Source organism: Drosophila subpulchrella, chromosome 2L (assembly GCF_014743375.2).
Source record: "Drosophila subpulchrella strain 33 F10 #4 breed RU33 chromosome 2L, RU_Dsub_v1.1 Primary Assembly, whole genome shotgun sequence".
In the NCBI taxonomy this organism is placed as follows: Eukaryota; Metazoa; Arthropoda; class Insecta; order Diptera; family Drosophilidae; genus Drosophila; species Drosophila subpulchrella.
In genome coordinates, this window is record NC_050610.1 from 7,521,664 (window position 1) to 7,548,553 (window position 26,890).

Consider the following 26,890-nt stretch of genomic DNA (forward strand, 5'->3'; position numbering starts at 1 on the left):
TCCTTAACTATAGAAAATGAAGTTACTTTGGAGTTAAGAGGACATAAACCACAATTTATTTAATTTAAGTTAACTTCTGCAATCAGTTGGACATTATTAAACTCTTTTATGCCCCTAAGAACATTGTTTTTTAATGCTCTTAAAAGGGTTTTGATTTTTAAAATCATTTTTCTTATTCAAATTTTCTTATTATTCAAAAAATAAATTTAAATACCTATTTATTATGCATATCCGAAAAAATAGTGCTAATGCTTTCTTTTATTTCTGTGCTGACCACATAGTTTTAATTGTTATAATCTTGCAGATAGATAGAAATCTTATATTTCAAAAATAAAAGATTTGAACCTCATTAATTTTAATGGTATACTTACCACCATTACTAATTTAATCCGAAATATTAAAACCATATATATTTATTTTCCATATACTTGAAATATGCATTTATTTCCCACTTAAATTCAAAATCGTTTAAGTGTATTTTAATCAAATACCAATTAAAATTGTTTTCTAATGTATATTTTATTTAAACATTTACATAAAGCTGGACATTGGAGCACACACACTAAGAGTACTACTACATAATTATGATTTAATTATTATTTTCTACCTTCGTTGAAGTATTTTCTATGCAAATAATTTCCAAACTTTCCATCAAGTTGACTAATTTACGGCTTATATCATTTTAAACTAGTGGGGAGTATTCAATGCTCCATCGATTTGGATTATTCTTAGACCTTTAGGCGCTATACACGCGTGGGCGTGCCATAGATAGCCCCCGAACCGACTCCTGATCCGAGTCCAACATTATTCCGGCGCTGGGCGAGGGGCGAGGCTGGTTGGGGGGTCGGTCCATTGTTGTTGTTGAGGCGACGCTGCTGACTGTCCGAATAGGCGCGTTCTACAAGTTGGGGAAAGGGTCTCTTTATCAACATCTTTTGGCCGACATAATTTCCGATCTGGTCATGCACTATGGAGCCTGTCTGCCCGAGTCTTTGTGTAACATGCACAATTTGGTTTTTGGGAGTTTTACCACATATTTTCAGATTCTTCTTTAAATTGATAACATGCAAAAGTAAAATAGTAAAAATGTATATTATAACATGGGTTATAAAAAATGATTTTAATGAAAGATGAGTGATAAGATGGGACGATGATTTATTTAAAAAATAATACAATTTTAAGTTTTTAAACAAATATTCAGATGTTGTCTAAAAGAACAAGTAAAAATACTTCCATTTACTAAATATGTACCCTTATTTAAAATGTATTTAATATATTTTTAACATCCATAAAATGATTAATGAATTTCTTAAAATAAAGTTAAAGTAAAAAAATGTTTCTGGATAAAAAAGAATTATGTAATCGGACAAATCAAATAATAAAATTTTGAATCATATAATCAAAACTTAAATAATTATAATAAAAACTTAAAAAAAAAATTATACTAAAAATGTGTGTCGTACTTTATAGACTTAAGCATTCCAAAACCAAAATTTCCGAAACCCAAATGATCTTAAAGCCATCCCATAACCATGCCAGATGAACGATGAGTAATGCAAGCAAAACCGTATGGATCCTCAAACCTACCTCGGAACTTAAGACCCTGAGCTTCGTTGATAATGGCTGCCAAGGCAGGATGTTGGTATCGCTCTCGGAATATGGCCGATCCGTTCATCCGATCCGATCCATTGGTGTTGCCATTCAGGGTTCCCATGTTGCCATTGCCATTGCCGTGGTGCATCATCATCAGCTTGTGCTGCGGCGTATGCTGTGGCGTCAGTGAAGTGGGTGGCGTGGCATTTCCGTTCTTATAGTACCGATTCTGGTTGGGATCGTAGTTGGCCTGCTCTTGATTCTGATTGAGGCGATTGGCCATTTTGATCGAGGCACAGCGATCCTCCTCGTTGTTGCGCATCTTCAGGATGCGCTGATCCTGCACCGAATATCTCGAACCATGTAGGGAATTCAACTGATTGAGATTTGTGACCTGGCTGCTCAACTTCTTGGCCCGAAAACTTCCACCTGGCGAGGAGTTGTTCAGTAGAGTTCCCCTCGAGGAACTACCATTTGTCTCGGTGCTGTCCCTGCTCGCCTCCCGATAACTCGAGGGGCGGTGCGTGGAGGGGGGCGTGTCTAGGCCACTATCATGGGCCGAACAGTCCAGCTCGGTTTTGGCCAGGCCGACATTGCTGCCTCCACCAGTGGGTAACATGGGTTGGACTGGAAAAAGGGAATCAATAATAAATTAAAATATTTAAAGTATATCTGGCTATAAACGATGTAGCCTTCGTTTCTGTATTACTGCATCGTCTACCACCTGTTCTATTTATATAAGATAACCCACCTGAGTGCCTCATATCAGTGGGCGCCCTTGGCTTCCTATACAGCCAATCCCGGTCCAGTTCGTTGCCATTATCCGGAGTAGCGCTTACTCCACGGAAAAGTCTAGGTCTTCTCAGCTGCACTTCCGCCTCCTCGGTCTCCTCATCTACCACCTGGTTGGAGCCAAAGCTGCTATTGATAAAGATCCTCCTAGGCGATCCATAGAGAGCCCCAGCCTGGGTGAAACTATTCTGGGCCGAGACATAGCCATTGGAATAACGACTGAGATTCGCATTGCTGTGGTGCGGGATCTTCTGCGGCGTCGAGTGGTTCGTGCTGATGCCGCTCAAGTGGTGATTGTGGTTCTCGTTGTTCAGAGCACTCAGATCCGGTACCGAATCGGAGAAGAGGAAGGGATTGGCTCCGGCATAGCCGTTGAGGCTGCCAGCTCCAATTTTGTGACGGCCCAGACCACCAGTTCCATTGGTCATCAGCCAATCATCCAGGGCACTCGAGTAAGTGCCTCCCAGTCCAAAGTGCTGGAACTGCAGCGAGGCGTGCGACACAGGGGCAGCCAATGAGGCTCGGGATCTGGGTCCTTGGGCTATCTTCAGGGCTCGTCGTCGCTCCTTGGAAGTCATTGTGCATTCCTAAGTTTGAGTTATAGAAAAAATAAGTATTAAATAAAATATATAAATTTTTAAAAATCACACATCAAATGTTTGATACCAAAACAGCCTAAGATTTCTTGGGGATCTTAAGTCCTACTATAAAGTAGCAAACACTTGGTTTCCAAGATAAGTGAAGTCTTCGGAAACAACTAATAAGTTTTTCAGTTAAAGATAATTCTGGGCGAGTTTGAAGCTAGGTATGCATGTTCTACTAATTACACATCAAATGTTTGATAATAATAACATATTTAAAATTTTTTGGAGATCTTAAGTTTTAACATGAAGTAGAAAACATTTGGTCCCTAGGATAAGGGAACTCTTTGGAACCAACTAATAGTTTTTCAGTTAATGAAAATTCTTGGCTAGTATTCAGTTAGGGATGCGAATTCTACTAATTACACATCAAATGCTTAATAAGAGTATCATATAATAGATTTCATGGAGATCCTAAGTTTTGTTATGAAGAAGCAAACATTTATTTTCCAGAATAAGTGAACTCTTCGGAACCTACAATTAGTTAATGAACATTCTTGGCTAATTTTAAGTTAGGGATGCTAATTCTACTAACTACACTAAAAATGCTTGATAAGAGTATCATATTTTAGATATCTTGGAGATCTTAACTTCTATTAAGAAGTACCAAACATTTTGTTCCTAAGCCAACTAATAGTATCTCAGTAAATGAAAATTCTTGGCTTATTTTGAGTTAGAAATGGAAGTTCCTCTAATTACACATCAAATACTTAATAGAAATATAATATATTAGATTTCTTGAAGATCTTGAGTTCTATTATGAAAAAGCACATAACATTTGGTTCCCAGGAGATCACGTAATGAACGATTAGTTTTTCAGTTAATGGTAGTTCTTGACTAATTTTAGGCTAGGTATGCATGTTCTACTAATTATCCATTTCATGGCCACTCACCTCCAGCAGCTCGAACCAGTCCTCGAGGCCATCATCGCAGCGTAGGAGAACGCGACCCTCGCGACCCAGTAGCAGTCCAATGGCGCTGTAGGAGCGCCGATTCAGCCACTCCACCTTCTCCACGTCCACAAGTTTGACCTGGAGCGAAACCGCAGAAGACAATGCAAATCGTTAGACAATCAAGTTAAAGGTTATGTAAACGTTTTTCCGCTGATGTAAAACAAAAAGATTTACCCGGGTCACACTCAGTGGGGCGCTGAGAGAATGGTTTACAATTGTGTGAGGTCGAGAGGAGATTGTTTTGTTGGGTGGGAAAGGGGTCTACGGTTTAGATGGATTGATATATGGCTTATGACTGTGGTAAGCTAAAACAATTAATTTAAGATAGGACAGATAGGTATATAATATTATGTGATTTGTTTTGATGCTTTTTAGGGTAAATCTTTGGTATAAATCCATTTGAAATACATATAAAATATACATTTTAAAGGTTCTTTACTAAGTTAAATAAATTACTAAGAGAATGTTCAGCACCAACTTCCTTTCTAACAACTTTTGCTGAATAATGCACCAATTAAGTGTCAGCCCTTTACTTTGGTCTATTACATGGCCTTCTTCCTTTTGCATTTTGCAACTCGGTTAAAAGTCATTAGGCCAGAAGGTCTCATCTCCGCTCCCCCAACTCTATTCTCTACTCTACTTTCCCCATAGGAACCGCAAACTTTTTAGCAAGCTGAACTTTTTATTGAACCAATTTTTTTCTGCTTGTAGCCCTTGTTTATGAGCTAAACTTTAACTTTGCCACCGATTCATCGTTTTTGTCGCTCGCTTATGGCCAAGAACTATGCGAGGCCATTAGGCAAATATGTCAGCAGTCCCAGAAGCAGGAAAAAATCAAGAAGCTGAGGCCGAGGCACTGGTAGCAACCGCGTGTGGCAATTAGCCAAGTTATGCGGCCCCTGTAAGTTTGCCCCTTTCTTTCCTTATTTATTTCATCCATTGGTTCCATCTCTCCTCTTCTAATGGCAAACATAATTAAGTTCTTAAAGTTCTAGGGGGCAGTGTTTTTCAGATCGTTTTTTATGATAAATCGTAGCGGCAGCAGATGGAACATGGAATATTACAAGAAGCAAACCGATTCTTCATCGTTTGATGAATGATTTAGGGGATTTGTTTGTGCCACGATCAAAGATCAAAAATCGAAACTCTCTTGGGTGTCCTACAAACATAAGTGCTGTGTGGGTGGTGACAAGCAAGAAATACATCATATTAAAATATTTATGGTATTCTGGGTTGAATCCCAGAAATTATGTCAAATTTCTTGTGTAGATCGCTTAGTAAAGTCTTTAAATACAACTTTTTTATAAATAAAACTGGGCGTTTGAAAATGAGTTTGGTGTTGCCTAATATACCTAACATTTTAATCTTTATCCCCATGTATTATTTTGGGTTTAATTGAACAACCTTTTCCATTTATTTTAAAAACCTAGTAGATTATGGATTTAAATATTTTGCCCACTCTTTTTGACCTTTACTTTCCTGCCCAAACTCTGACCTCACTCTTTCATCATACATATGTGCCAGCCCACATTTGATGGCTAAATATTTTCCCAATTTCCGTTTTACGTTTTGTGAGCAAATAATGTGCTCAAGGTCGATATTAATCGGCTTGTTGGCTTGCCTGTTATTATTTATTATTGTTATTTATGAGTTTTATGAACAAATTCCATTGTTGCTACTGTCGTTTTATATTTTGACATGTTTAATAGCATGAGCTGTCAAAACTAACACAAAAGCTTAACTGGTCATTGGTTCTGATTTTTGGCATTGCGAATTGGGAAAGTAAAATTGAATTTGTGCGCGTGCGAGTTTAAAATGTCAAACAAGTATTTACCGATATATGCTTAGTTCTTCTTTAAGTCCTAAAGTATTTGATTTAACTTTCTCTCCTTTAATACGAATATATATTTTCTTTCATTATTTTCTTTTCTATCAACTTTTAATTATGCGTGCGAACATTTTGCACATAATTAAATACTTCGGCATCGATATCAGACTCTCTTCAGTGCAACCCAATTAATAATGCTCATTAACGTTGAACAGATGGAAATTGCATTTCCCCACAGGGATACCTAGCTCCCGCCTCCTTTTCACATTATCCACTTGCCGCCCATCCAAGGACAAAAATCAATATTGCTTTCAATCACTGTCAAAGTGCAAAACTGCAAAATTCTGAGGCGGAAAACTTTGCCTCACCCGCAGGCAGGTGAACCAAAGCATCAACATCGAAACCATCCCATCCAATTTACCATCCCCTCCAACTTTCATCACCAGTAATTATGCCCGATTGATTTCCCTCAGGTAGATGCCAGACAATCAGACCCCTTCTGTTTCAGCACTCTTACTACATTTACACGTCCTCGATTTGCCAAATGGAATTTCTTATTGATTATATGAAATTTAGAACGCAGAATTGGGTTCCAAGTGAAAACATTTCTAATAAAATATATCCATCCATATATATAAAACTATCCTTAAAATTAAAGGATTCAAATCAGATCCCAAAAAAGTGAAGTTAAAGCATTAAAGATTTGAACAAAATATTTTTACAGTAGTTTAGATCTGTGCCAAGAAGAATTCTTAACCTAAGTGGACCAAATCTTCTTTAAAATGATTTTAAATAATACTAGAACAAATTTGAGAAAACTTCCATAAAATAAAATGAATAATACTATTTTTGTATTTAGGAATGGCTTTCTTTAAGCTAACCATAATACATTTTTTTATAAAATACTTTAACAAGATGTACCTTTAACTGTAGCATCTGTTTAAGCAAAATTATCGAAAAGTTGTGCGAAAATCGAATTATATAATTAGACTGAAGTCTAATTGATTAAATTGATTACATTAACGAGGCAATATAAAACATCAATGAATAAGCGAAATCACAAAGAAGTGATAAAATGAGATGACGCCTTTTTGGCTCATTAAGGAGTCAATCATTTTCAGATATTCTCCTTCTCTTTCACACCCGCTCAGTGCCTCTCTTTCACACTTTTTTGTTCAATGACTTCTTCATGGCTGACTTCCCCGGGTTTGCGTCTTGGGTACTCGAGTGTGGGTGGCTGTCTTTGATGTGTTTTCTCGACCATTTTTGGTTGAATTTATTTGGTCTACAATTTGAAGGTCAGTTGGGTGTTTAGATGCCTTTAATTTTCGGGGAAATAGCCAAAAACCTTCTATAGTTCTGGACTGTGATTTTCAATCGAACGGCTCAATTTTCTGAAACGAATTACCTAATATTTTCCTTGCCAAACGAATTCTTCTCGTAATTTCTTTATAAATGTTTTCCCTCACATTAAATAAGTTAATCTCCCGCACGGTGCGGGATTTTTCACCATTTAGTTCCACCTATGTCATTATTTTCCCCCGTGTCTGCTTTTCCCATTTCCCTCGCCACTCTTGCTTATTTACTTTGGAAAATTGCCCGCACAACACCAGAGCGTTTTTCACTTTGTTTTATTTGCCAGAAAAAAAATGTATTTTAATTTTAAATTAAACTGTAAACAACAACAACCTGCTGCTGGCGGTGTGTATTGACATTGCTTTTAAGAGAGAGATTTTAGCTGAAAAGTGCCAACAAAAAGGAAAACGACACAAATTTAAAACAAAATAAAATTAAATTCAACGGGGCGAAAAAAAACTTTAAAGTAATTTTCCCATGATCTCTTTGCAGTGGCGTGGCATTTGTTGTTTTCGCTGTTGTTGTTGCTACTGCTGTTTTATGTGCATTTTCCTTATTTGTTTAAGCAGCAACAACAATAATGTCATCAGCAACAACAACACTCAGCATCTGAGCTAATGAACAATTTCACGGCAATCATGTTTATACTCTTACAAAACATTTACTAGATTTTAGATATTAGGTTTTAAAATATCTACACAAAAAAATAAATTTGAATAATATTTGTTGTATATTAAATCATTATTGAAAATATTTAAATCAAAAAATTTATATATATGAAAAAGTGTTAAGTCATCTATATAATTATACCCGTTACTCGTAGAGTAAAAGGGTATACTAGATTCGTCGGAAAGTATGTAACAGGCAGAAGGAAGCGTTTCCGACCCCATAAAGTATATATATTCTTGATCAGGATCACTAGCCGAGTCGATCTAGCCATGTCCGTCTGTCCGTCTGTCCGTCTGTCCGGATGAGCGCTGAGATCTTGGAAACTATGAGAGCTAGGCTATTGAGATTTGGCGAGCCGATTCCTGAGCTTCTTACGCAGCGCAAGTTTGTTTCAGTAGAGTGCCACGCCCACTCTAACGCCCACAAACCGCCCAAAACTGTGGCTTCTACAGTTTTGATGCTAGAGTAAAAATTTAAACTGAAATGTATTGTTCTCATCAATACCTATCGATTGGCCCAAAAAAAAGTTTGCCACGCCCACTTTTACGCCCACAAACCGCCCACAAACTTCAAAAAATCGTAAATATGAACGCGGATATCTCGGAAACTATCAAAGATAGAGTATTGGGATTTCAGATTTAGATTCCGTAGCCTTGTACGCAGCGCATGTTTGTTATGCGAATATGCCACGCCCACTCTAACGCCCACAAGCCGCCCAAGCCTGTGGCGCCCACAATTTTTATGCTAGATTAAAAATTTTAACTGAAATGTATTGGTCTCGTCAATGCCTATCGATTGATCCAAAAAAAAATTTGCCACGCCTACCCTAACGCCCACAATGCTTAAATCTGTCTTCCGCCGGTAGGTGGCGCATTTAAATCTCGCTTTGCTGCTTGCATATCTCCATTTCTCTTTGGTCCCTTTAGCTGAGTAACGGGTATCTGATAGTCGAGGTACTCGACTATAGCGTTCTTCCTTGTTTTCATTTTTAGTGTTCTTATAATCTTTTAAAAAGACCCTAAGTTTTAGACCGACTAACTAATTTTATACTGTTTCTATTATTAACATCATTATTAAAAATATTTAAATCAAATAATGTATTTCGAAAAGAGTTAAAGCCTTAATAAAATTCTCATTTAAAATGTTCTTATAATCTAGAAAGCCAGAGCCCAAGTTTTAGTCCCACTAACAAATTTTATACTGCTTTCAAAGTGCGAACAAATTGTTTTCTAGAAGTGCGAATTGATATAAAAAATCTATAAATTGATTTTCCCTCAAAATATTTTAATAGATTTTACAAAACATTTCGAGTAAACCTCAAAAATCCTTAGTTATTCCGTATCAATTCTTTCAAAGAGTGTGTATATCTCGACTTTTCGCGAAAACCATTTTCCTGTTTTTGTTTTTCACAGTTTTTGTTGCTATTGCAGTGGTTCCTGTTTGTGTTTTTGTGCTGCCAGTGTGCATTATTTGCCCGTTTGCCTTTAGTATTTCTCGTATTTGCTTTGTTTTCATCGCAAAAGTTGTGCGAAGTGAGTTAAGGAGAGGCACTCTGAATGGGGGAACCCCAAGATGCGGGAGGGGCGAATAGTTAGGCAAATTAACATGCAGCAGATGCAAGTTTTAGCCAATTAGCTGAGCTTAGTTGAAGTTTTTCCATCCATTCTTATTCCCTCTTCGATCAGGATTTGTTTGGTTGTACGGATTTCAACGGAAGATTGCCTATCAATTGGGTCCCCTACATGGACGGATATCTCTCATCTATCTGACTGAAAAGTCAATTGCAAAACGTGACTGGATGTGTCTGGCATTGTCAACCGAAAAAGACTTCATTTATAAACCATATTTTTTTTTATTTTGCACTAAAGGTGTGTCCTAGCCCCCACTATAAACCACCTTCACCGCAAACAGGTTAGATTCATGGGTTGCTCATAATGCTGGGCATAAATCTCTCGCTGCCTGCAATAGAATTTAACACAATGCGCAGTAAATATAAAAGTTTGCCTGACACTTTTGTGAAGGAGAGGCGTTCATAAAGGTGATATAAGGGTTGAATGAATATGGACTCAAAAACTTTTTCAAGAAACTTGGGTCTGTAAATCTTGTACTATTTTTTTGTAGATTTTCTTTAAGTTTGCAGCCACTTACCTTGAAGATAAACTGTCCCATATCCGAGGCGCGTTCATTGGCCGATCCAGAGGCTCTCTTGAAGCAGTGCAAGTAGTCACGAGTGAGCACAAAGTATCTGCAAGAAGAGATTGGCTTCAGTCAGTACAAATCCATTCACGACTGGAGTGACCTTTAAATGTGTATCTGCCGGCAGTCTTCAGTTAAAGGTCAGACACTCCAAATCAAAATCCGGCATCATCAAGCTGAGCTTTTAATTTATTGCCAAAAAATACTGGAGCCCTTCCCAAAACATGACATTTGAATATACGCTATTAATAAATAATATATAAATATGTCATGCGCAAAAAAAAAAATACCAAGTGCTCCAATTTTACGACTTCCTCAAGACGATAATAATATTATTATTTTTTATTTTATTGTTTTGCAGCAATGAAAATCGGCTTTATTAATATGCCAAGCGTTTTTCTGATTCACATAAATTTCACATTTGCTTATTATGTATTTATGAAGCGTATATTGAAGCCAAAAAAGTTCTCAAGCTTAACGAAAATTTAAAATGGTTTTGGTTGGATTGCGGATCATCTAATGGCTCACTTCCTTGGTGGAAGTTCTCATTTTGTATCGCTTATTAACGTGGTCAAGTAAATTGAGCTAAGAAAATTGTTGTTCGACTGTGAGGAAAAGGTAAATGGTTTGCTGGTTTCATGGTTTTCTTCGGTGGGTGGTTTTATAAATGGTGGGGATTTCCCTTGGAAAACTATCTGTTGCGGATAATAATCGGTTCAGTTATTAGTTAAGCTTGGTAAACGTTGATGGCATGCAATTTAATTATTGGCGCTGAGATCTAAGATAAAGATGAGCGAATCAAATAGGAGGAGACTCGTTATGTTCTGAGAATGATTAGCAAAATAATTTATTCAAAGAAAATAGTAAATACAATAGGAAAACGAAATCAAGTCAACAAAATTTATTTCATCCGCTTATTATATTTTCATTAAATTGGTCAAATAAATAGTTTCCGATTTTATATCTATTTATTTGTTATGCCAATCGCTTATCAAAATTAATGAATTATGTTGAACATGTTTCCGAAAATCAAATAGGTGAAAACTCGTTATCTTCTGAGAATGATTAGCAAAATAAATTATTAAAGAAAATAGTTTATACAAAGGGAAATCGAAATCAAATCAACTTAAGCGGCTTAACAAAATTTATTTCATCCGCCTATTATATTTTCATTAAATTGGTAAAAAATAGTTTCTGAATTTATATCAATTTATTTGTTATGCCAATCACTTATCGAAATTAATTAATTATGTTGAACATGTTTGCGAAAATCTCAGAGATTTATAAAATTAAACAAGCTTAGCTTATTGCAAAAATGCAAATCAAATATTGATCATCGGGCTTAGTTGCTTATTAAGTGTCAATTTAAAATGCGCCGATAAATGATACGCGATAAACGTAATTATCGGTTCAAACGGCAAAAGCCGAAAGTCAAACAAAAACACCGAATTGCATTGCAACATAATTAAATTTCAATTAAATGCAGCAGGGGAAAAACGAAAACAAAAGAGCTGTCAGTCGGATGGCCCCCGGATTTCAGAGCCCCCTTTCCGCGATCCCTACTATTAGCATTATCTGGAAAACGGACGCCAGCAGGCAGCCCCTGTCAATTATGCCCTTTTTCGCAATTAACAACCCTTGGAGGTTGTGAAATATTTTTGCATATTTTCCGGTGCAGTGGGGGGCGTTCATGTCTGGTCTTTCAGCCAATGCAGATTGCGGTGGAGGTAAATTTAAAAGCGCTTAACATTTATACATCCCCACTCGACCACACCGAAGAAACGAGGCATTACATTAATCTGATTTATTTAAAAAAATATAAAGGGTCCCCAAGATTAAATTCTATTTTGAATATTAATATTGTAAAGACTATGGTTTTTTCTAATAATTAAAACATTTCTAATATATAAATTGTATGATAATAAATATCTGTAAGATAATTTAATCTTTGTTTCGAAAGAAATATTTTTGGAACTTCATCTAATAATATTATATTTGTATATTAAATATGTGATTTTCAATTACTGATTTTTTAGTAATTATACGAAAGTCTACCCATTTTATTATATATTTCTACATTTACATTTAAAAATATCTTACATCCCCAATCGACCACACCGAAGAAACAGGACATTATATTTCTCCGATTTAAAAGGCAAAAATTTTATGAATATTAATATTGTTTAGATAATGATTATCCTAATATGATCCTAATAATTAATAAGTTTCTATAAAATAAATTGTAAGATGATATATATTTATGGTTCAATCTTTGTACCGTGGGAAATATTTTTGTAACTTCATCTATGATAATTCGATTTGTATATTAAATGCGTAATTTTGCAATTCTTATTTTTCAGTAATTAACTCGATAATCTGACAATTTATAGTTTATAATTTTATATTTTTCTTTCAGTGTACTCACCGTTCCTTCCAGCGTGAGAAGAGCCGATCCCTCTGCTGCCAGAGTAGTCCTCGTTTAATGGGTCCTGTCATGGAGGCCACCGGAATGCGTCCTGCCAGCAAGGATTGCTGCAAAATGGGGAGAGGGTGAAATGCGGGAAATTGTTGCTGATTGTGCATTCTTCAAATTTAATTATGGGAATATTTGTGTGTGCATGTAGTTAACGCACTTCTATGCCTCAGCTGTTTTGCTCGTAAATTCTTTTATAAATTATTAAAAAGCCCGGCATGAAAAAGCCAATTTCCCACACACTAGACAGGAGCGGAGAAAGCGGTAGGGAGAAAGCGAGGCACTCTCGTGAGCTCATGATTAATGTTGCTTTAAAAACGCTGCCACTTGCGCCACTTTTCAACCCCAAACGCCCTCTGGCCCCTCTGCAACCGCCACGCCCACCGCCTCCGCCTCCATCCCATATATATGTATCCCCATTCTCGACTTGTACCATTACTCTGCCATAAATTCTGTTTGTTGCCGTGCGGTTTGTTGTTTTGGCTTTATGAGCATTAAGGCAATTTATTATCAACCATAGTGTTACAATATTTTACATTAACAAATGTTGCTCTGCGTGTTCTGGTTTATTCGGCGTAATTATCTTGTCTCTGTATCTGAATGTGTTTTTGCGGGTGCAGATTAAATTAGATCGTTATGGATCGAATTATTGATTTGGATAAGACGAATTGCCATTGACAGATAAATATATTATAATAAATGCCCTTTAAAATTAAGTATTTTAAATCAAATTTATCAACGGTCTTATGATCTCTTTAGCTTCAAAGACTCAACTGATTTACCCAATTCGATTTAATAACTCAATTTGAACTTTATTCAGAGACCCCTTTGGCAAATTAGTAGCTTTGTCTGCCATGAAAAATGTCAAACATTTTTGGAATCATAAAATCAAGCAATCCAAACCCGAAACGAATCGATTCGAAATGAGATGCTTTAAATGCCAAAGGCAAAAGCCACTGTCGAAACAAAACAATAAACGAGAAAATCTATCAAAATGCTAACGGATCGTTTTATTTGCGAATTGACAAAAGCGTGAAACCAAAATCGAATTATAATTGAGATGGAGAGAGACTGAATTTGGGAAGCTACAAAAGCTACCAAGTAGCAGAAACAATTTCAGCCGAAATCTGGCCAAATACCCGAAACGAGGCTATAAATCTTTTGGCCGCTGAAATTGAAGATACTTTTCTTGTTTTATCTGCGCTGAACCATCTATCCTATAAATGGAATGAAGTTCTTAGCCAGTTCTGTTCTGGTCAAATTAATGTTAGTCACGAGCTACGAGCAGACAAAAAGCCAACTTCATGCTCAATATGGTCGAAAGGGAAGCAGGCTGAAATGGTGGAAAAACGAAGCAAAAGTAAGGAGTTTGTGCGGATAATTCCCTGCAAAAGGGAGGAGGGAAATGTCTAAAAAACTTAGCTGAAACTTAATTTGGCGCATTAAAAACTATTGTGCACTCTGGATTGCCAAAGAAAGAGAGCGAACGATGCTGCGGGAAAGAGAAAGGACGAAACGTGCTTCAGCCATTGCAGTTAATGAGCAAAATGAGTTTGCTTTTGCCTTTTCGCAATTGGGGCCCCAATTTTCCACGTTTTTTCTGGTAGTGCTGTGGGCGAAAATTGGTAGATATATATATACACCTCTTTTTTCTATCTTTTTGACCAAAATAAATAGAATTGTGTGTCAAATCAATGGTGGCAAAAAAGATAGACAGCAACTGTACTATGGGGATGCTAGACTAAATGAAGTTATAAATTAGCAAAAGTTGGCCGTATTTAAGTGTACTTTTCTAGATATAAAAAACTAGATACAACTGGACATTTTTATTGTCTCTGAGGCCTTCCTCTATTTATTTATCTTTCATTCATCCATTATCTTCTTGCTAAGCTACCTATTTGCTTTTTGACTATTCAAGATAAATTATCATATCTTATCGGTTTTTAAACGCTTATTTAAATAAATGTATTTTTAATTAGCAAACAAAGGCAGTTGTTGTACATAGAAAGAACACAAAGAAATCCTCTTGAGCTGAGAACAAAAGTTTAAGAGTCAAAAGAAGGCGTTTCTTAACTTTGTGACCCTTTTTTAAGACTTCCTATGGAAAAAGATGTATTTTTTGTGCAACTTCCAAGTGATTATATAACCCACATGACTTCAATGTCTTAATGCCCTCATTTTCATTGCATTTCATGTCATTTTTTCGTGTGTGAAAACTTTAGCAATTGCAGAAATTCCTTTTTTCCCCCACCTCAGTTGATTATTTATGCTGCAAGTTTCACTGTTTGTTGCCGCCAAAGCTGGCAGACAGTGGTAAAAATATATATTTCTGGTATTTCTTTTTGATTGCACTCAACTGGGCTTATATAATTACCTGGCCAGGCTGGGTCTGCCTGGCGCCCCTTTTATGGTGGCTTTTAATTGAGGTTGCACTGGTTGAGGATTGAAAATCTTCGCCACACAACGTCATTTTGATGGATCCACACCCAGTTTTTTATATATGTTTTTATTTACACCAAAACGCCAACACAGTACCTACAGCCTCTTCAGACAATTATGAATGCTTAAATGTTCACTTTGATTTCCGGTCACCCAACCCAAGTGTGTCATCGCCAACATCATATGTTTTATTCCTAATATATTTGGGATCTATTAAAGATTTCAAACTGGAGTGATTCATAACAGTTTCCCTTTCAGTAATCAGCCAATTTGCATGCAGAACCTAAAGATCTAATTTCGTTATATGATTTGTAAGATTCTTAGAAAAGTTCAGCGGTTCTTTGATTTATACGAGCGTATTCCATAATTATATGCCTTATTTCCGTTGGCCCCAAAACCTGCCAATGGGGCCAGATAAAAAATGTTGAATGAACACAGATACTTTTTGGGAATACAATTTACATATTGAAAACGTGACATAAATAATAATTAAATTCTACAACTTGTTTTAAAGTATGTTTAATTTCGGTAGGGCTTTTTAATCGATGTTGTCATCATTTTTTTTGTGAAAGAAGACTTTAAACAAAAAACTTATATGAAAAGCTGTTACTTATGATGAGCATATAAAACGGCAATCAGAGTTTATAAACAATAGGATTAAACATTGTTTATAGAAAAAATCCCTTAAAGCTTAAAAACTCTTTAAAATGTATAGCCCCTTATTGGTGCAATTTATATTTTTCAGTCGGATTACCAGAGTAATCTATACTTATTTAATGAATAACAAGCAAATCATCAAAATGGGTTGTCAAAGCTTATAATATTTAATCTCTTCTGCCTTCACAGGTATTTTTTTTAAATATGCCATTAATTTCATTAATATCCATAGCGGCTCTTAAAAAATAACAGCTTAAAAGGCGGCCGTTGAGTCAATGACTTTAATACCAAAAAACTTTTTTAATTTAATTATGCACACGCATCCACAGACACAAACTACTTTCAGCGTTGGCGGGTTCAGTGAAAAGAACACACAAAGTGAAAATTTGTGCAACAGCTGGAAATGTGGGGGAAGTTGGGCTCGACCCGGGAAAGAAAAAGAAAAATCAAATGGCATATGAAAAGGTGGGCCAGGAGTTGGTTTTTTATTTAATAAATATTTTTCTTTTTTGCCAGTTGAGAGCACAGCAAGTATTTATGACTCTGGTTGGATGAGTTAACATCAAAAGGCGAACAAAATACAAGCTAAAGAAAAACAATGGTCCGTTTTTTGTAGTGAATGTTAAGCAAAAGTCAAATATAATCCGCAAATGAAAATGAAATTCAATTTGCCAACAAGTCATGTTGAAACAATTGGAAAAGGCAACGAAAAAAAAAATGGAAAATATACGACGTTCAAATGTTTGCTCTGTTTTAATTGAAAGTCAACTAAAGTTGAAAGTTGCCGTTCAATCTGTTTGCTTACCCAATGCAAATCCGTAGAGAAAATCATATTGCACTCGGTTAAATTGAAATTTGAATGAATTCGTTAGCCCGTTGGTTTAAAATTTTCACAACAAAATCTTTTCAAGAGTTTAGGCACTCGTAATTGGTTAATATTCATTCGAGTTTCGCTGGAGTTTCACTGTTTCACTGATCAGCCCGAACCGCACCAACATCCATAGACGACTATTCAAAATTCTGTTGAGCAAAGATTTTCATAACAGAGTCCGCCTAAACATATATTTTATTTGATTTTTTCCCCATCACATATGGCGAAAACAAGCCCAGTTCAAGGGGTCTGGCTGTGTGTGTTCTACACATGCTCGTGAGCACATGCAAAAAGTATCTGAGCGGTGTCTCTGTTCGAATGCCCGGGTATCTGAGTATCTGAGTGTGAGTATCTTTGTATCTGTTGCGGCGCATTGTCGTCTGCCGTGACGTGACACACATGTGGGCAATTCTAAGCAGGCAGGCAAGCCATGAAGATTTCGTTGCTGTTTTTGCCGTTCTTGTTTTGGCCAAACATGTGCCTACGGTTTTTGGCTTTTATGGTTTATGTGTTAATAAGGCGACCTTCAAGACCACAGAGCTGAGATTTTTCTATGCTTCTTGTCGGCATTTTTGGGTGGGCAAACAAGCAAACGCAACTCACTGCCGATGAGGCAATGGGCGTGGTAAATGAATAAAAAATGAGAAATTTGTTTTTATCTGCCTTGCCACATCAAAAATATTTATGGTCAAGTTTCCCAAGAAATCTTGTTGGCAGCATATGACGTTAGAGGAATTTAGAGGAATAAAATGGTAAAATTTGTTCTACTGAAAATCAAGTTGTTCCTAAGCTACAAATTTTTGTTTACCTTGTAAAATAAATGTAGCAATGTTCGTGGTAAATTAATAAAAACAAAAAGAATCAAGAACGAATGCAAAAAGTTCGACAGATACATATTTTAATTTTTCTATGAAAATGAATTTAGTATTTTTAGTGTTCTTTTATCAATTTTGAATTGATTTACAATCATCATTATACTACATAATTTTTTATGATAATTGTACATTTTTCTGATCCCACTTTTTAAACCACTTTTTGTTGACTTTTGTTTGACTACCCCTTGTGGACTTTCCACTGAGCTCTCAGCAGCCATAACTCACAATCTCCTCAAGCAATTCACCCCATCGACCTTTGACCGACTCCCTCCAGTCTAGCCAAATACATTCTATCATTTTTCGGTGCCTGTCTGCCAGTCACTCAGAATGGCAAGCTGCGTTTCAATTCCAATTGCTCTTTGGTGCCTAGGTCTTGTCTTTTCAAATGCATTTGGCAACGGGAAATGGGAAATAGCGCCTGCCACTGTCTCAGTGGGGAGGCTGCCCAAAACCCATTTCATGCCCAAGAGGAACCTCAAAACGAGCCATGTTCACACGGCAAGATATCAAAAAAGAAAACAAAAACCAAAAAATAAAACGAGATCCTACCGAGCCAAATGAATAAAAGAGCAGAAACCAGAACGAGAATTTCAGTTGTTCCCGTGGCTTCTCAGAAATTCATCATCACCATCATCTTCAGGCATCGTGTTAGATATGGCCCTGGACCAGGCGTCCATGCGTCTGCCAAAAAAATGAAATGAAATAAATGCCAACGAAAAAGTGTTGAGAATTTGGCGTGCCATGTGTGCGAACAGGAAACCGAAGGAGAACCAAGAGCAGCCCTTGAACTTGGCCCAGGAAGTGTTGGCCCATTGGCAGCCAGCCTAAATGATATTTTTTCTTTGATCGCCGAAGGCAGGGGAATATTATGGGCGCGTCAACTTTGCAACACATGTGCTATTTGTTCTTCAAAGATATAACCCATCAGAGCCACAGAAGTTGTCAAAAGTTATGCACTGATATTTCTATAACTTTAAAGAAAATTTAATGTGTTTACTTTTATATTTTGTATTTAAGTAAGTCTATCTTAAGAATGCCAAATAAAATATCAATAATCCAATTTTGAAGTGAAATAATTCTAACACATTGAAAAAGAAAAAGTAATTTTTTTAAGTTTCGAAAAATATATTTAAACATATTATATGTAAGACTGTAAAATTTGTATTGTCTCTATTTTATTAGAAAATTATTCACTCTTTCTTTTTGTTTTATTTTTATTTATTTTCTTCCTGCTGTAAGAACTACTAAGATCATAGAATAAATATTTAATATTTCTTTGCAATACTTTTTTTATTTGATCGTGATATTTTTAAGACCATGTAAATTCCCACTATCTTATTTCAACTCGCAGCCAGAACTAAAGGGTATCCCAACTTTGCCATGTTTTGCAGAGCAAAATTCATACTCTGTTTTATTTTTAAAAATTCTATGCATATTTTTGCAGGTTCTCCATCTTTCTTGCGGTATCCCCGTCTCCCTCTTGGGACTATGGCGTCATGCGGGCTCGATAAAAATCATGAGGTTTTTTTGACTTAGACAGCTTCAGGAGCGCTGTTCATAAGGTGATGTGCGAGATGATGGCAGACTGCAATTGATGGCAAGTTCTTCCCGAAGGAACTGGCTTCACATGTTTCTGTATCTTATGTGTATCTATTAGCCGCAACTATGTAAGGTCACGCCTAGCATGGAACCGCCCCCTAAAAAAACCATCTCACATGCTGTTCCAAGTCAACTTTGTATCTAGAATCTAGATAAACTCGGTGTGAGAGTGCGAGCCGTAGTTGTTTGCCGTGCCTGATTATGACATTTAACATGAACACGTAGCGAGTGCAACACATGCGAGCGACAGCTCTGGTATTTTTCGCAGTCTTTTGGTATTTCTTTCTCTGCTCGCAGCATGACACGCCTGACAGAAACCCAGAAAACTGCAATCCAGCGATTTTTCTTTTCTTTTATTTTCTTTTCCCTCGCCCAACATTGTAGTGTTCTTTTGGCCCTGGCCATAAGCTGCCATTATGTGAGAAGTTTGAGGTACCTATTCATTGCTGAAATTGGTAGTTTAAAAGAAATCAAGATAGGGGCTACAGGGAAATTGGCAGGAAAATTTAGTGATATGGCTTACGTCTTGCTGCAAATTTAGCCAATTGGTATGTCTGTTGGAACTCACCTGAAAAGGGATAGATAAAAGGAAAACCACATTAATTACATAAAAATATTTTTATTTTGTATAGAATTTAGAAAGTGTGTTTTAATAGATTACAAAAATCTTCATAAAATCCAAATCTCTCACACAGATTAGACCTCTTAAGAGTAGCTTACTTCTATAAACTTTTAGATCTCTGACTCATAATCGTTGGTAAGCTGCTTAAAATGTAAACTTTCAGGAAAGCTTTTTCATATCCGAGCAGGAGAATTTCTAAATGGATTGTGGGAATATTTTGATAAGAGTTCTATAAAAAAAACCCAGAGTGCGTTTGCTGATTATGTTAAATACCTTTACAAAAAAATTCCAAGAGCTGGAAAAAATCAGTATTCATAACTTGGGTCAGCTTATCCGACGACAAGAACAACAAAAACGAGTTCTATTAAACAAAATCGAGTTGGGCCGCCAGCCAGTCAAGTGTGCCAGCGACTTATTTGTCACTGGAGCTGTTTTTTATTTTTATTATTTTTGCAATCGAGTGTGGGCGATTGAACACCCGTTCTGACAGACTGACACCCGGTCTGCCTAAGGTCAGGCGTTCACCAGTGCGTATGAGTAATAATTTCTTAATTGTCGCATTAAACAATTAACGATCGGCGCGCTCTATAAATACACTATTATCCAGCATAGTCTCGCTTTGTGCGGTTTTCAAGTGCAACAATCTTTTTTGTTTGCACAAAATTTTCTCTTGTTATTTCGGGGCTTATTTTCGCTCGCTTCGCTGCCTTTAATTGTTTATGTAAATTAGAATTTTGTATTTATTTATATTTTTTTGTTCACTGCCTGTTACTGATGAGCAATTTAAATACACACGACGAGGAAGTGAACGTGAGCACCGGCATCGGCAGAAAAAAAAGTGGAAAGCTGAGTGTATCTTTTGGCTACTTTTGGCGCGACTCTCAACTGATTCACAGGGCAAACAAAGGTGTGAAGTACATTTTAGCTAGTCAATATTAACAAGATGTTCGCTGAGGGGCTTGGTCTGAAAACCGCAAACTAAATTCCGTAACTCTCCTAGGCTCTCCAGCCAAATTGGCTGCCAGTTGTCAGTTAAATTGTTGGATCGGCAGGTGGGCAAAGTTGGCCCACCAGTTCATTCATCTTCATATGTGTCCAGATATCCAGGTATCTAGCTACCAGGCTTTCCACTTCCGTTTCCTGCCCTCCTCAGTCAAATTAGCTTTGCCTGCCTGCCTGCCGTTAGTTAGCCAACTTTCAGTACTCGCTTTTGTCGCACTCGTCTAGACTTTTGTTTGATTGAGCGATGCGATGACAAGAGACATCTCTGTCACGGCTGTTGCCAGGTCAGCCAACTAACAACCATCACTGGACCAACCATATCTGCCTTCTGCCACCGACCGCCACTTGGCCATCATGTTTTGGCCAGCTCTCGGCTCCCAGGTTCAATGCTTCAATTAAATTTGCTGTCAATCACATTTTGAGCTTCACACTTTTGTTTAAAAAAAATCGTGAACCATTTTATGACTTGTTTTGATTAGGAGAAAATGACTGAAAGGTGTCTGCCAGCTAAATGGGATATTTTGATTTCAATCTTTGAAGAAGGGGATGCAATTTGTGGAAAGATTTATAGTTAAAGCATAAACTTAAAACATTTTCGGGGAAGTATAAAAATTTCATGATGAGAGAAAATTGTAGAGGATTTGGGATCTATATGCTATAATTCTTAATTGACTTATACAAAATCTCTTAAAGTTTAAGACCGAACATAGCAGAAATGCAACGTTTTCTAAGATATTCATGCGAAGAATTATAAACAATTCCTTCGTTAAGGGAAAAAAAGTTAAGAGTTAGAATCTATATAATTTAAGACTTTAACCATATGGGCTTAACTTGTTTACCAACTGAATATTTCCAACTTTCTTAACTAAATACGCTGTCATATTATTTTATACAAGTTCTAACTTGAACCAGAACACCGTTAAATATTTTAATGTGTTCTTAAGTTGTTTGCTTATTCATTTTTTCTTTTATCATTAAGCTCAAAGTTATGGAAAGCGAACTCATTCCCATTTCATCTCTTTCAGATTCTATTTTCTGATCTGAGTCTTAACTTCCTCTTATTTGAAATAGATCGCCTTGAGATTATTGATCTTGAATATTTTGCTTTCCATTTATCATCGATTTACACCTTTGTCGTTGGTCTTGTCGCCCCTTTCTTCGTCTTCCGCCCACTTTGCGATCCCAATCTTTCCGCCAGACAAAAGACGAACGCAAGTCGGCGCACTTTGTCGGCCTGCCCACAAGCCCAGCGATTTGCCCCGGGCCGTGAGAACTGTGCCAGGTGAATATGCCTCTACCTCTCGACCATTGTCAACAGCCAGTGGCAAGGGAAACTTTGCACTATTTTACCTATTTTCTTGTGCAATTATTTATAATAGCGCCCGGTTCCAGACATTAATGCCCGGGAAGCAGCCTCGATGCAGGTAGAACTCCTCCTCCAGACATTGTCTCGGGGTCCTCAGTTCATTAAGGGTAATGCATGCCAAAAAAGGAGGAAGGCGAAACAAAAAGATTGAAGAGGGAGACACACTGTCTGATAAACATACACTGCCACCGATCCAGACTGGCGCACACCCACATGTATCCGAGTATCTGGGTATCTATGGGATGCCAGGATACGTTCTTAATGAACGCCTGTCGCCTAGCACCTGCTGCAGTTCTTAAGAAAATGTTCCCTCATTTGTCGGAGACCATATCCTGCAGGTAGGGAAGTGAGTTCCACACAGCCCCGTCTCTTAACTGTTTATAAATAATTAAATTGCAACCAGTTCTGGACAGCAGTTTGCTATTGATTTTTTAAAGGAAATTGCTGTGAGACTTTCTGGGATAGGCTAGTACTAATCCATTTAAAATGTATTTAAAAAACATTAAAATTTTTTGTAAGCGTTTCTCGTAATATGTTTGGGTTAGTGGAATATTTTCAATTGACAAATCTATATTTATAATTTTAGTTATGGAAAAAAAGAATGCGTTGATTAAATTATGTCAAGAACTTTACTAATTACCAAATATGATACATTTTCACTTTTCACATCAATACTTTAATCGCGTTGAACATCAACATTTCCTGCTGATTTAAGTATCTATGTCAAAAAGAAGTTCGTAAAATAATCATATGGAAATATTTCTTTGCTTCTTCTTCAATGGAATTTTCCATTTTTGCCGTCAAGCGGTTTGGCATATTAAATATTTCTGAGGGTGGTCTGAAGACCAAGTCAAGAACCTCCTTGGGGTTTCCCTTTTAACGGTCAACTTCCGTCAATCAAAGCCATACTACTTACGCTTCAGGAAGATACTATACAGTATGTCCCCCCTCCCATTTTCGTATGCCAAACAGAAGTCTTACATGTGTTCGGGTGCTTTTGTTTTTACCGCCTGTCACATATGTCATAAGCAAAGTAAAGAAGTCTCGTATTTCCCATCGTTTGCTTATTAGCGTAGGTACTTGAAGGACCCTTGGCATCCGAGGGGCAAGGTTGTGTGTGGGAAATAGCTATGTATCTCTGGTTCTGTGTTCTTCCCGCCCACTTTATGACGTGCTAATGGGCGGTAAATATTTTGTAAGCTTCATTGATTTTCATGTGCAGTGTGGGGAAATATTTCAAGTGGGTCATGCTAAGCGAAGAAGCCAAAGGAAATGCAAGCCGAATGATAAATGGATCGATTTATTTTAACTATAAAAAATATACATTATTAGGGCAATTAACACTTATATGCGTACATCACTTCCTGTATTAAATGTTGGTAATCAACACCTTAAAAAAAACCTGCTCCTAATTTAACCACCTCACATGGCCACAAATTAATAGTTAATAAACAAATATTTTGTTTCTTTTGCGGCTTGAAAACTCGTTGCTTTTCCGCCAAATGAAAATGAAAAACTGGTCAAGTGTTCGTGAATGACATTTTCAAATGTGGCGAAAACAGCCATGACAGCTCTCAACCGCTTTTCAGAGAGTGAAATCTTGGCTAGGAAAAGGAAATCAAGTGGCTGGAACATGTGGCTCAAGAGATTTATCAGTTGGTCTCCTGCCGGGCGGCATCATCATCATTAACCGACGGCAGTCCTTTGTCATATTTATCGCACAAAAGTAGAAGATCCAAGGAGTGGGCCATGGAAGTTTATGATGAATGAAATTTTTGCACCAAGCGGTTTGCTCAAACTTTTGTTGTTGTCCGTTGAAAGGAAAAAGGAGACGGGTGGGGGAAAATGGACGACCTCTATCATTATTGTAATTCTCGAACAAAGCACGCACGACTTCGGTTTCAGCCAGAAATGGTATTTGGCCAGCAATGGTATTTGGCCAGCTGACCAACAGACACCATGTGTGATTGATTGTAATTGAGGTTGGTTTGGAAAAGTTGACGGTGTCAATGTCAAGAGTGAAATGGAATTGGTCCGTGTGACACTTTTGTGTTAAGCACAAAGAAAACCGAAATAAAGCATTCTTCAAAGTTTTCCAAAGAATTCGTCAGCAAATCTATAAAATACAATGACAATTTGCTATTATATCTATTGGAAAATGGTAAAAAATGGTCTTGGGTCTGGGGATTTTTGGATTTTGTGCAAGCTAACCCAATTATGTTTTTAGTCCTCTAGTCTCTCACCTAGAACTTTGTAAAGTTTTGTAATTACCCCAGCTTAGTTGCCTCTTTGACCCTCTTCACAGCAGTTAAGCCGAAATGTGGACTCATCTAATTAACACAGAAACCCAAGTAAACCCCGGCAAAACTAAATAAACAAAAAAATAATTTATACCGACCATTAGAGCCCGAAAAAAACTGTATATAAACTAAACACAGAGTGTTCAACTCGGTTTTCTTTTCGTTGGCTCTGCCAACAATTTCACTTGCGAAAGCGGGCAGAGAAAAGCTAGAGAGCTGAATTTGTGTCTCGGAATTGAAGTTGAATTCGGAGTTGTATATGTACCATTTCGTAATGGTCGGCGGGCGAGAAGCTCAAATGCACATTAACACGTTTCAAAATGGGTTCAAAGACATTGCCAAATTATGGAATATACCTAAAGTGAAACAACAGTCTTGGGAAAGTTTTTCGAGGGCTATCTGGAAATGTGTCAGAGTCAGAAAATATGAATGAAATCACGAAAGCACAATGGCAATGGAACAGAAACAAAACCAACATTAGAGTTGGTTTTTATCACAATGGGTATCTTTAACTACTTGGGCAACGATTACCAAAGAAAAAGTTTGAAGAGGGTGTAAAGGGTGCGGTATATTCGCGCTCAAGTTGGAGTTTTACGCAATTGTCATTTGTCTTATAATTATGACACGGACAAAAAATGATTATGTTTTTAAATTGCTTGTCTTGAAGGTGGTTACAGCATTTTAAATGTAGACAAGAATACGAAGAATATTAGTTAAATATATATTCTATTTGTTTCTTAATAAGATATTGCCTTGATATAAAATCATAACTATTGTAAAGATAAGTTAAAGTATAATAAAATAAATATATTTGAATAAAATAAATAATATTCCTTCCTCAATTTAATTGTAATTATTTTCTGTGTACAGCTGATGATTGTCGCCAGGAGCGACTTTTTGGTCTCTTAAAGATGCGTTGAAGTTGAAAATTTCTCTGGTTGGCGCGAAACGGAGCCACAACATACAGTTGTATTCATCAGTAATTAAAATGTGCCATAAGCGTGAATTTTAATTAATTTAATTGTTTAACAAAAAAAGATATAATAAAAAACGAAACGCAGGCAGAAAAATGCAAGTCGAATTCCGCGAAGGCCGAACTCTGCACTGGACTAAGACATTCCCCCAGCGAGTTAAGCCCGGTCATTCCCGTATCTATCAGTTGTGAAATGTATCTGAAACAATTACCGGGCACATGGCTGGCCTACCCACTCACTGACTAATTGACTTGGCTTCTCTCAACAATTAGATATAGTCCCACCACAAAATAGCATTCCCCACTTAAGCGAAAGTATCTCGTTTTTCTCGCTGCCGTTTTTTTAGTGTTTTTATTTGCCATAAATTTCCATAAAACAGGCTAAGCGGGCTTACTCATTCACAGTTGTCTGCCGGTCAGATCGAGCGACAAGTGAATCACCTGATGATCTTTCCCAAATACGCAAAACTACGTATGTATATTTAGTATCTACGTATTTGCAGTTTACCGCCAGCAAAAAAAAAACAACTGACGCAAGTTCATTCAAGAAATTTTTGCTTATTACGAATCAAAAATACATTTTCGCTTCTGCTTTTGCCAAATGGTTTCAGAAACGTGATTTGTATGCAAATTGCAAGTTTGAAATTTATTTTTGCTCTTTTTTTGCTTTTTTTTTTTTAATAAGCGGCAACCAAAATAAACTGTATCTGATGGATGCAAATTACTGTAGCGCTGATGCTGGGTGACATTGCGAAGCGTTTTTCATGTTAAAACATAAAAATTAAAATGCCTGCGGTTTGTATTTATGGTGTCCCCTCTCTACACTTTTCCTCTTGGCCATTCGCTGTGGTCTTCCGGAGTGAATAAATTTCATTAATGTGGCCAATTGTAAAGTGGACAAATAGTCGAGTTGTTGCGGCTGATAGGTCAGTTTATCGTAAAATTCATGTTTTGATGCCGTTGCCATTGTTTATTGTGTCGTTTTTCTTTTATATGCATTTTCATTCATTTTTAACGGTTCTTACTAAGACATGATTTGGGCCTTCACAAACGAATCGATTACGTTAGGCAATTTTGATTAAAATAGAGCTGAGTGCAGAAACTAATAAAATCTGGTTGTGGCTTTTAGATTGATTTGTTAAGATACATTTATAATAAACAGATCGTTTCAGAAGACTTCAAGATTTTATTTTGAATAATCAATAAAGAAAGTAAAAAAACCTTAAGAAAAATATATATTTACAAACACAAACATTACTACATAGCTTTTAAAAAATTTAATAAAATGGCAAAATGAAATATTTTTAAAGTTATTTTAAACTTACAAAATCTGATGTGAAAGGGGAATTGCCTGAAACAAATTACCATATACTCTTTTGCACCCCTTGGAGACTACATTTTCCCGGGGAAACTGTCAAAAAGTATCGTTCCTCACTCGACTTTCACATTTCAACGCCATCAAGCAACTGTCAACACTTGTCTCACTTCCTCTGATCCCCATTTTCCTACCGAAATCTCACCCAAATTGTATTTATCTTTTTTTTGTAACCAGGGAAGGGGGCACTAAAAGTGTCATTCTTCATTTACAGAGCTAATTTTCAATGGGTTTTGCAAAATCATCCGCCGGGAGTGGCTTTATTTAGAACAAAAAAGTTTCGGTTCTTGTGAAATATAACAAACTGACA

General features: G+C 36.7%; 1 protein-coding gene across 8 annotated transcripts in view; it reads right to left on the reverse strand.

Moving 5' to 3' along the window:
* Positions 1-500: 500 nt before the first annotated feature.
* The window catches only part of LOC119547215, a 44,382-nt gene continuing 17,992 nt past the window's right edge, over positions 501-26,890 (reverse strand). For 2 of the 8 annotated variants that reach the window (XM_037853971.1, XM_037853966.1), the window contains 6 exons: positions 12,454-12,560; positions 9,981-10,077; positions 3,920-4,057; positions 2,345-2,972; positions 1,588-2,220; positions 501-898 (listed from right to left, as the gene is read on the reverse strand). In XM_037853971.1, the coding sequence (XP_037709899.1) occupies positions 744-898; positions 1,588-2,220; positions 2,345-2,972; positions 3,920-4,057; positions 9,981-10,077; positions 12,454-12,560 (1,758 nt within the window). In that variant the 3' untranslated portion in view covers positions 501-743. Of the gene's footprint in view, positions 1,050-1,587; positions 2,221-2,344; positions 2,973-3,919; positions 4,058-9,980; positions 10,078-12,453; positions 12,561-16,402; positions 16,582-19,465; positions 19,511-26,890 lie in introns of those variants that run through there. The other 6 variants (XM_037853965.1, XM_037853972.1, XM_037853969.1 and 3 more) reach the window with 6 other exon arrangements.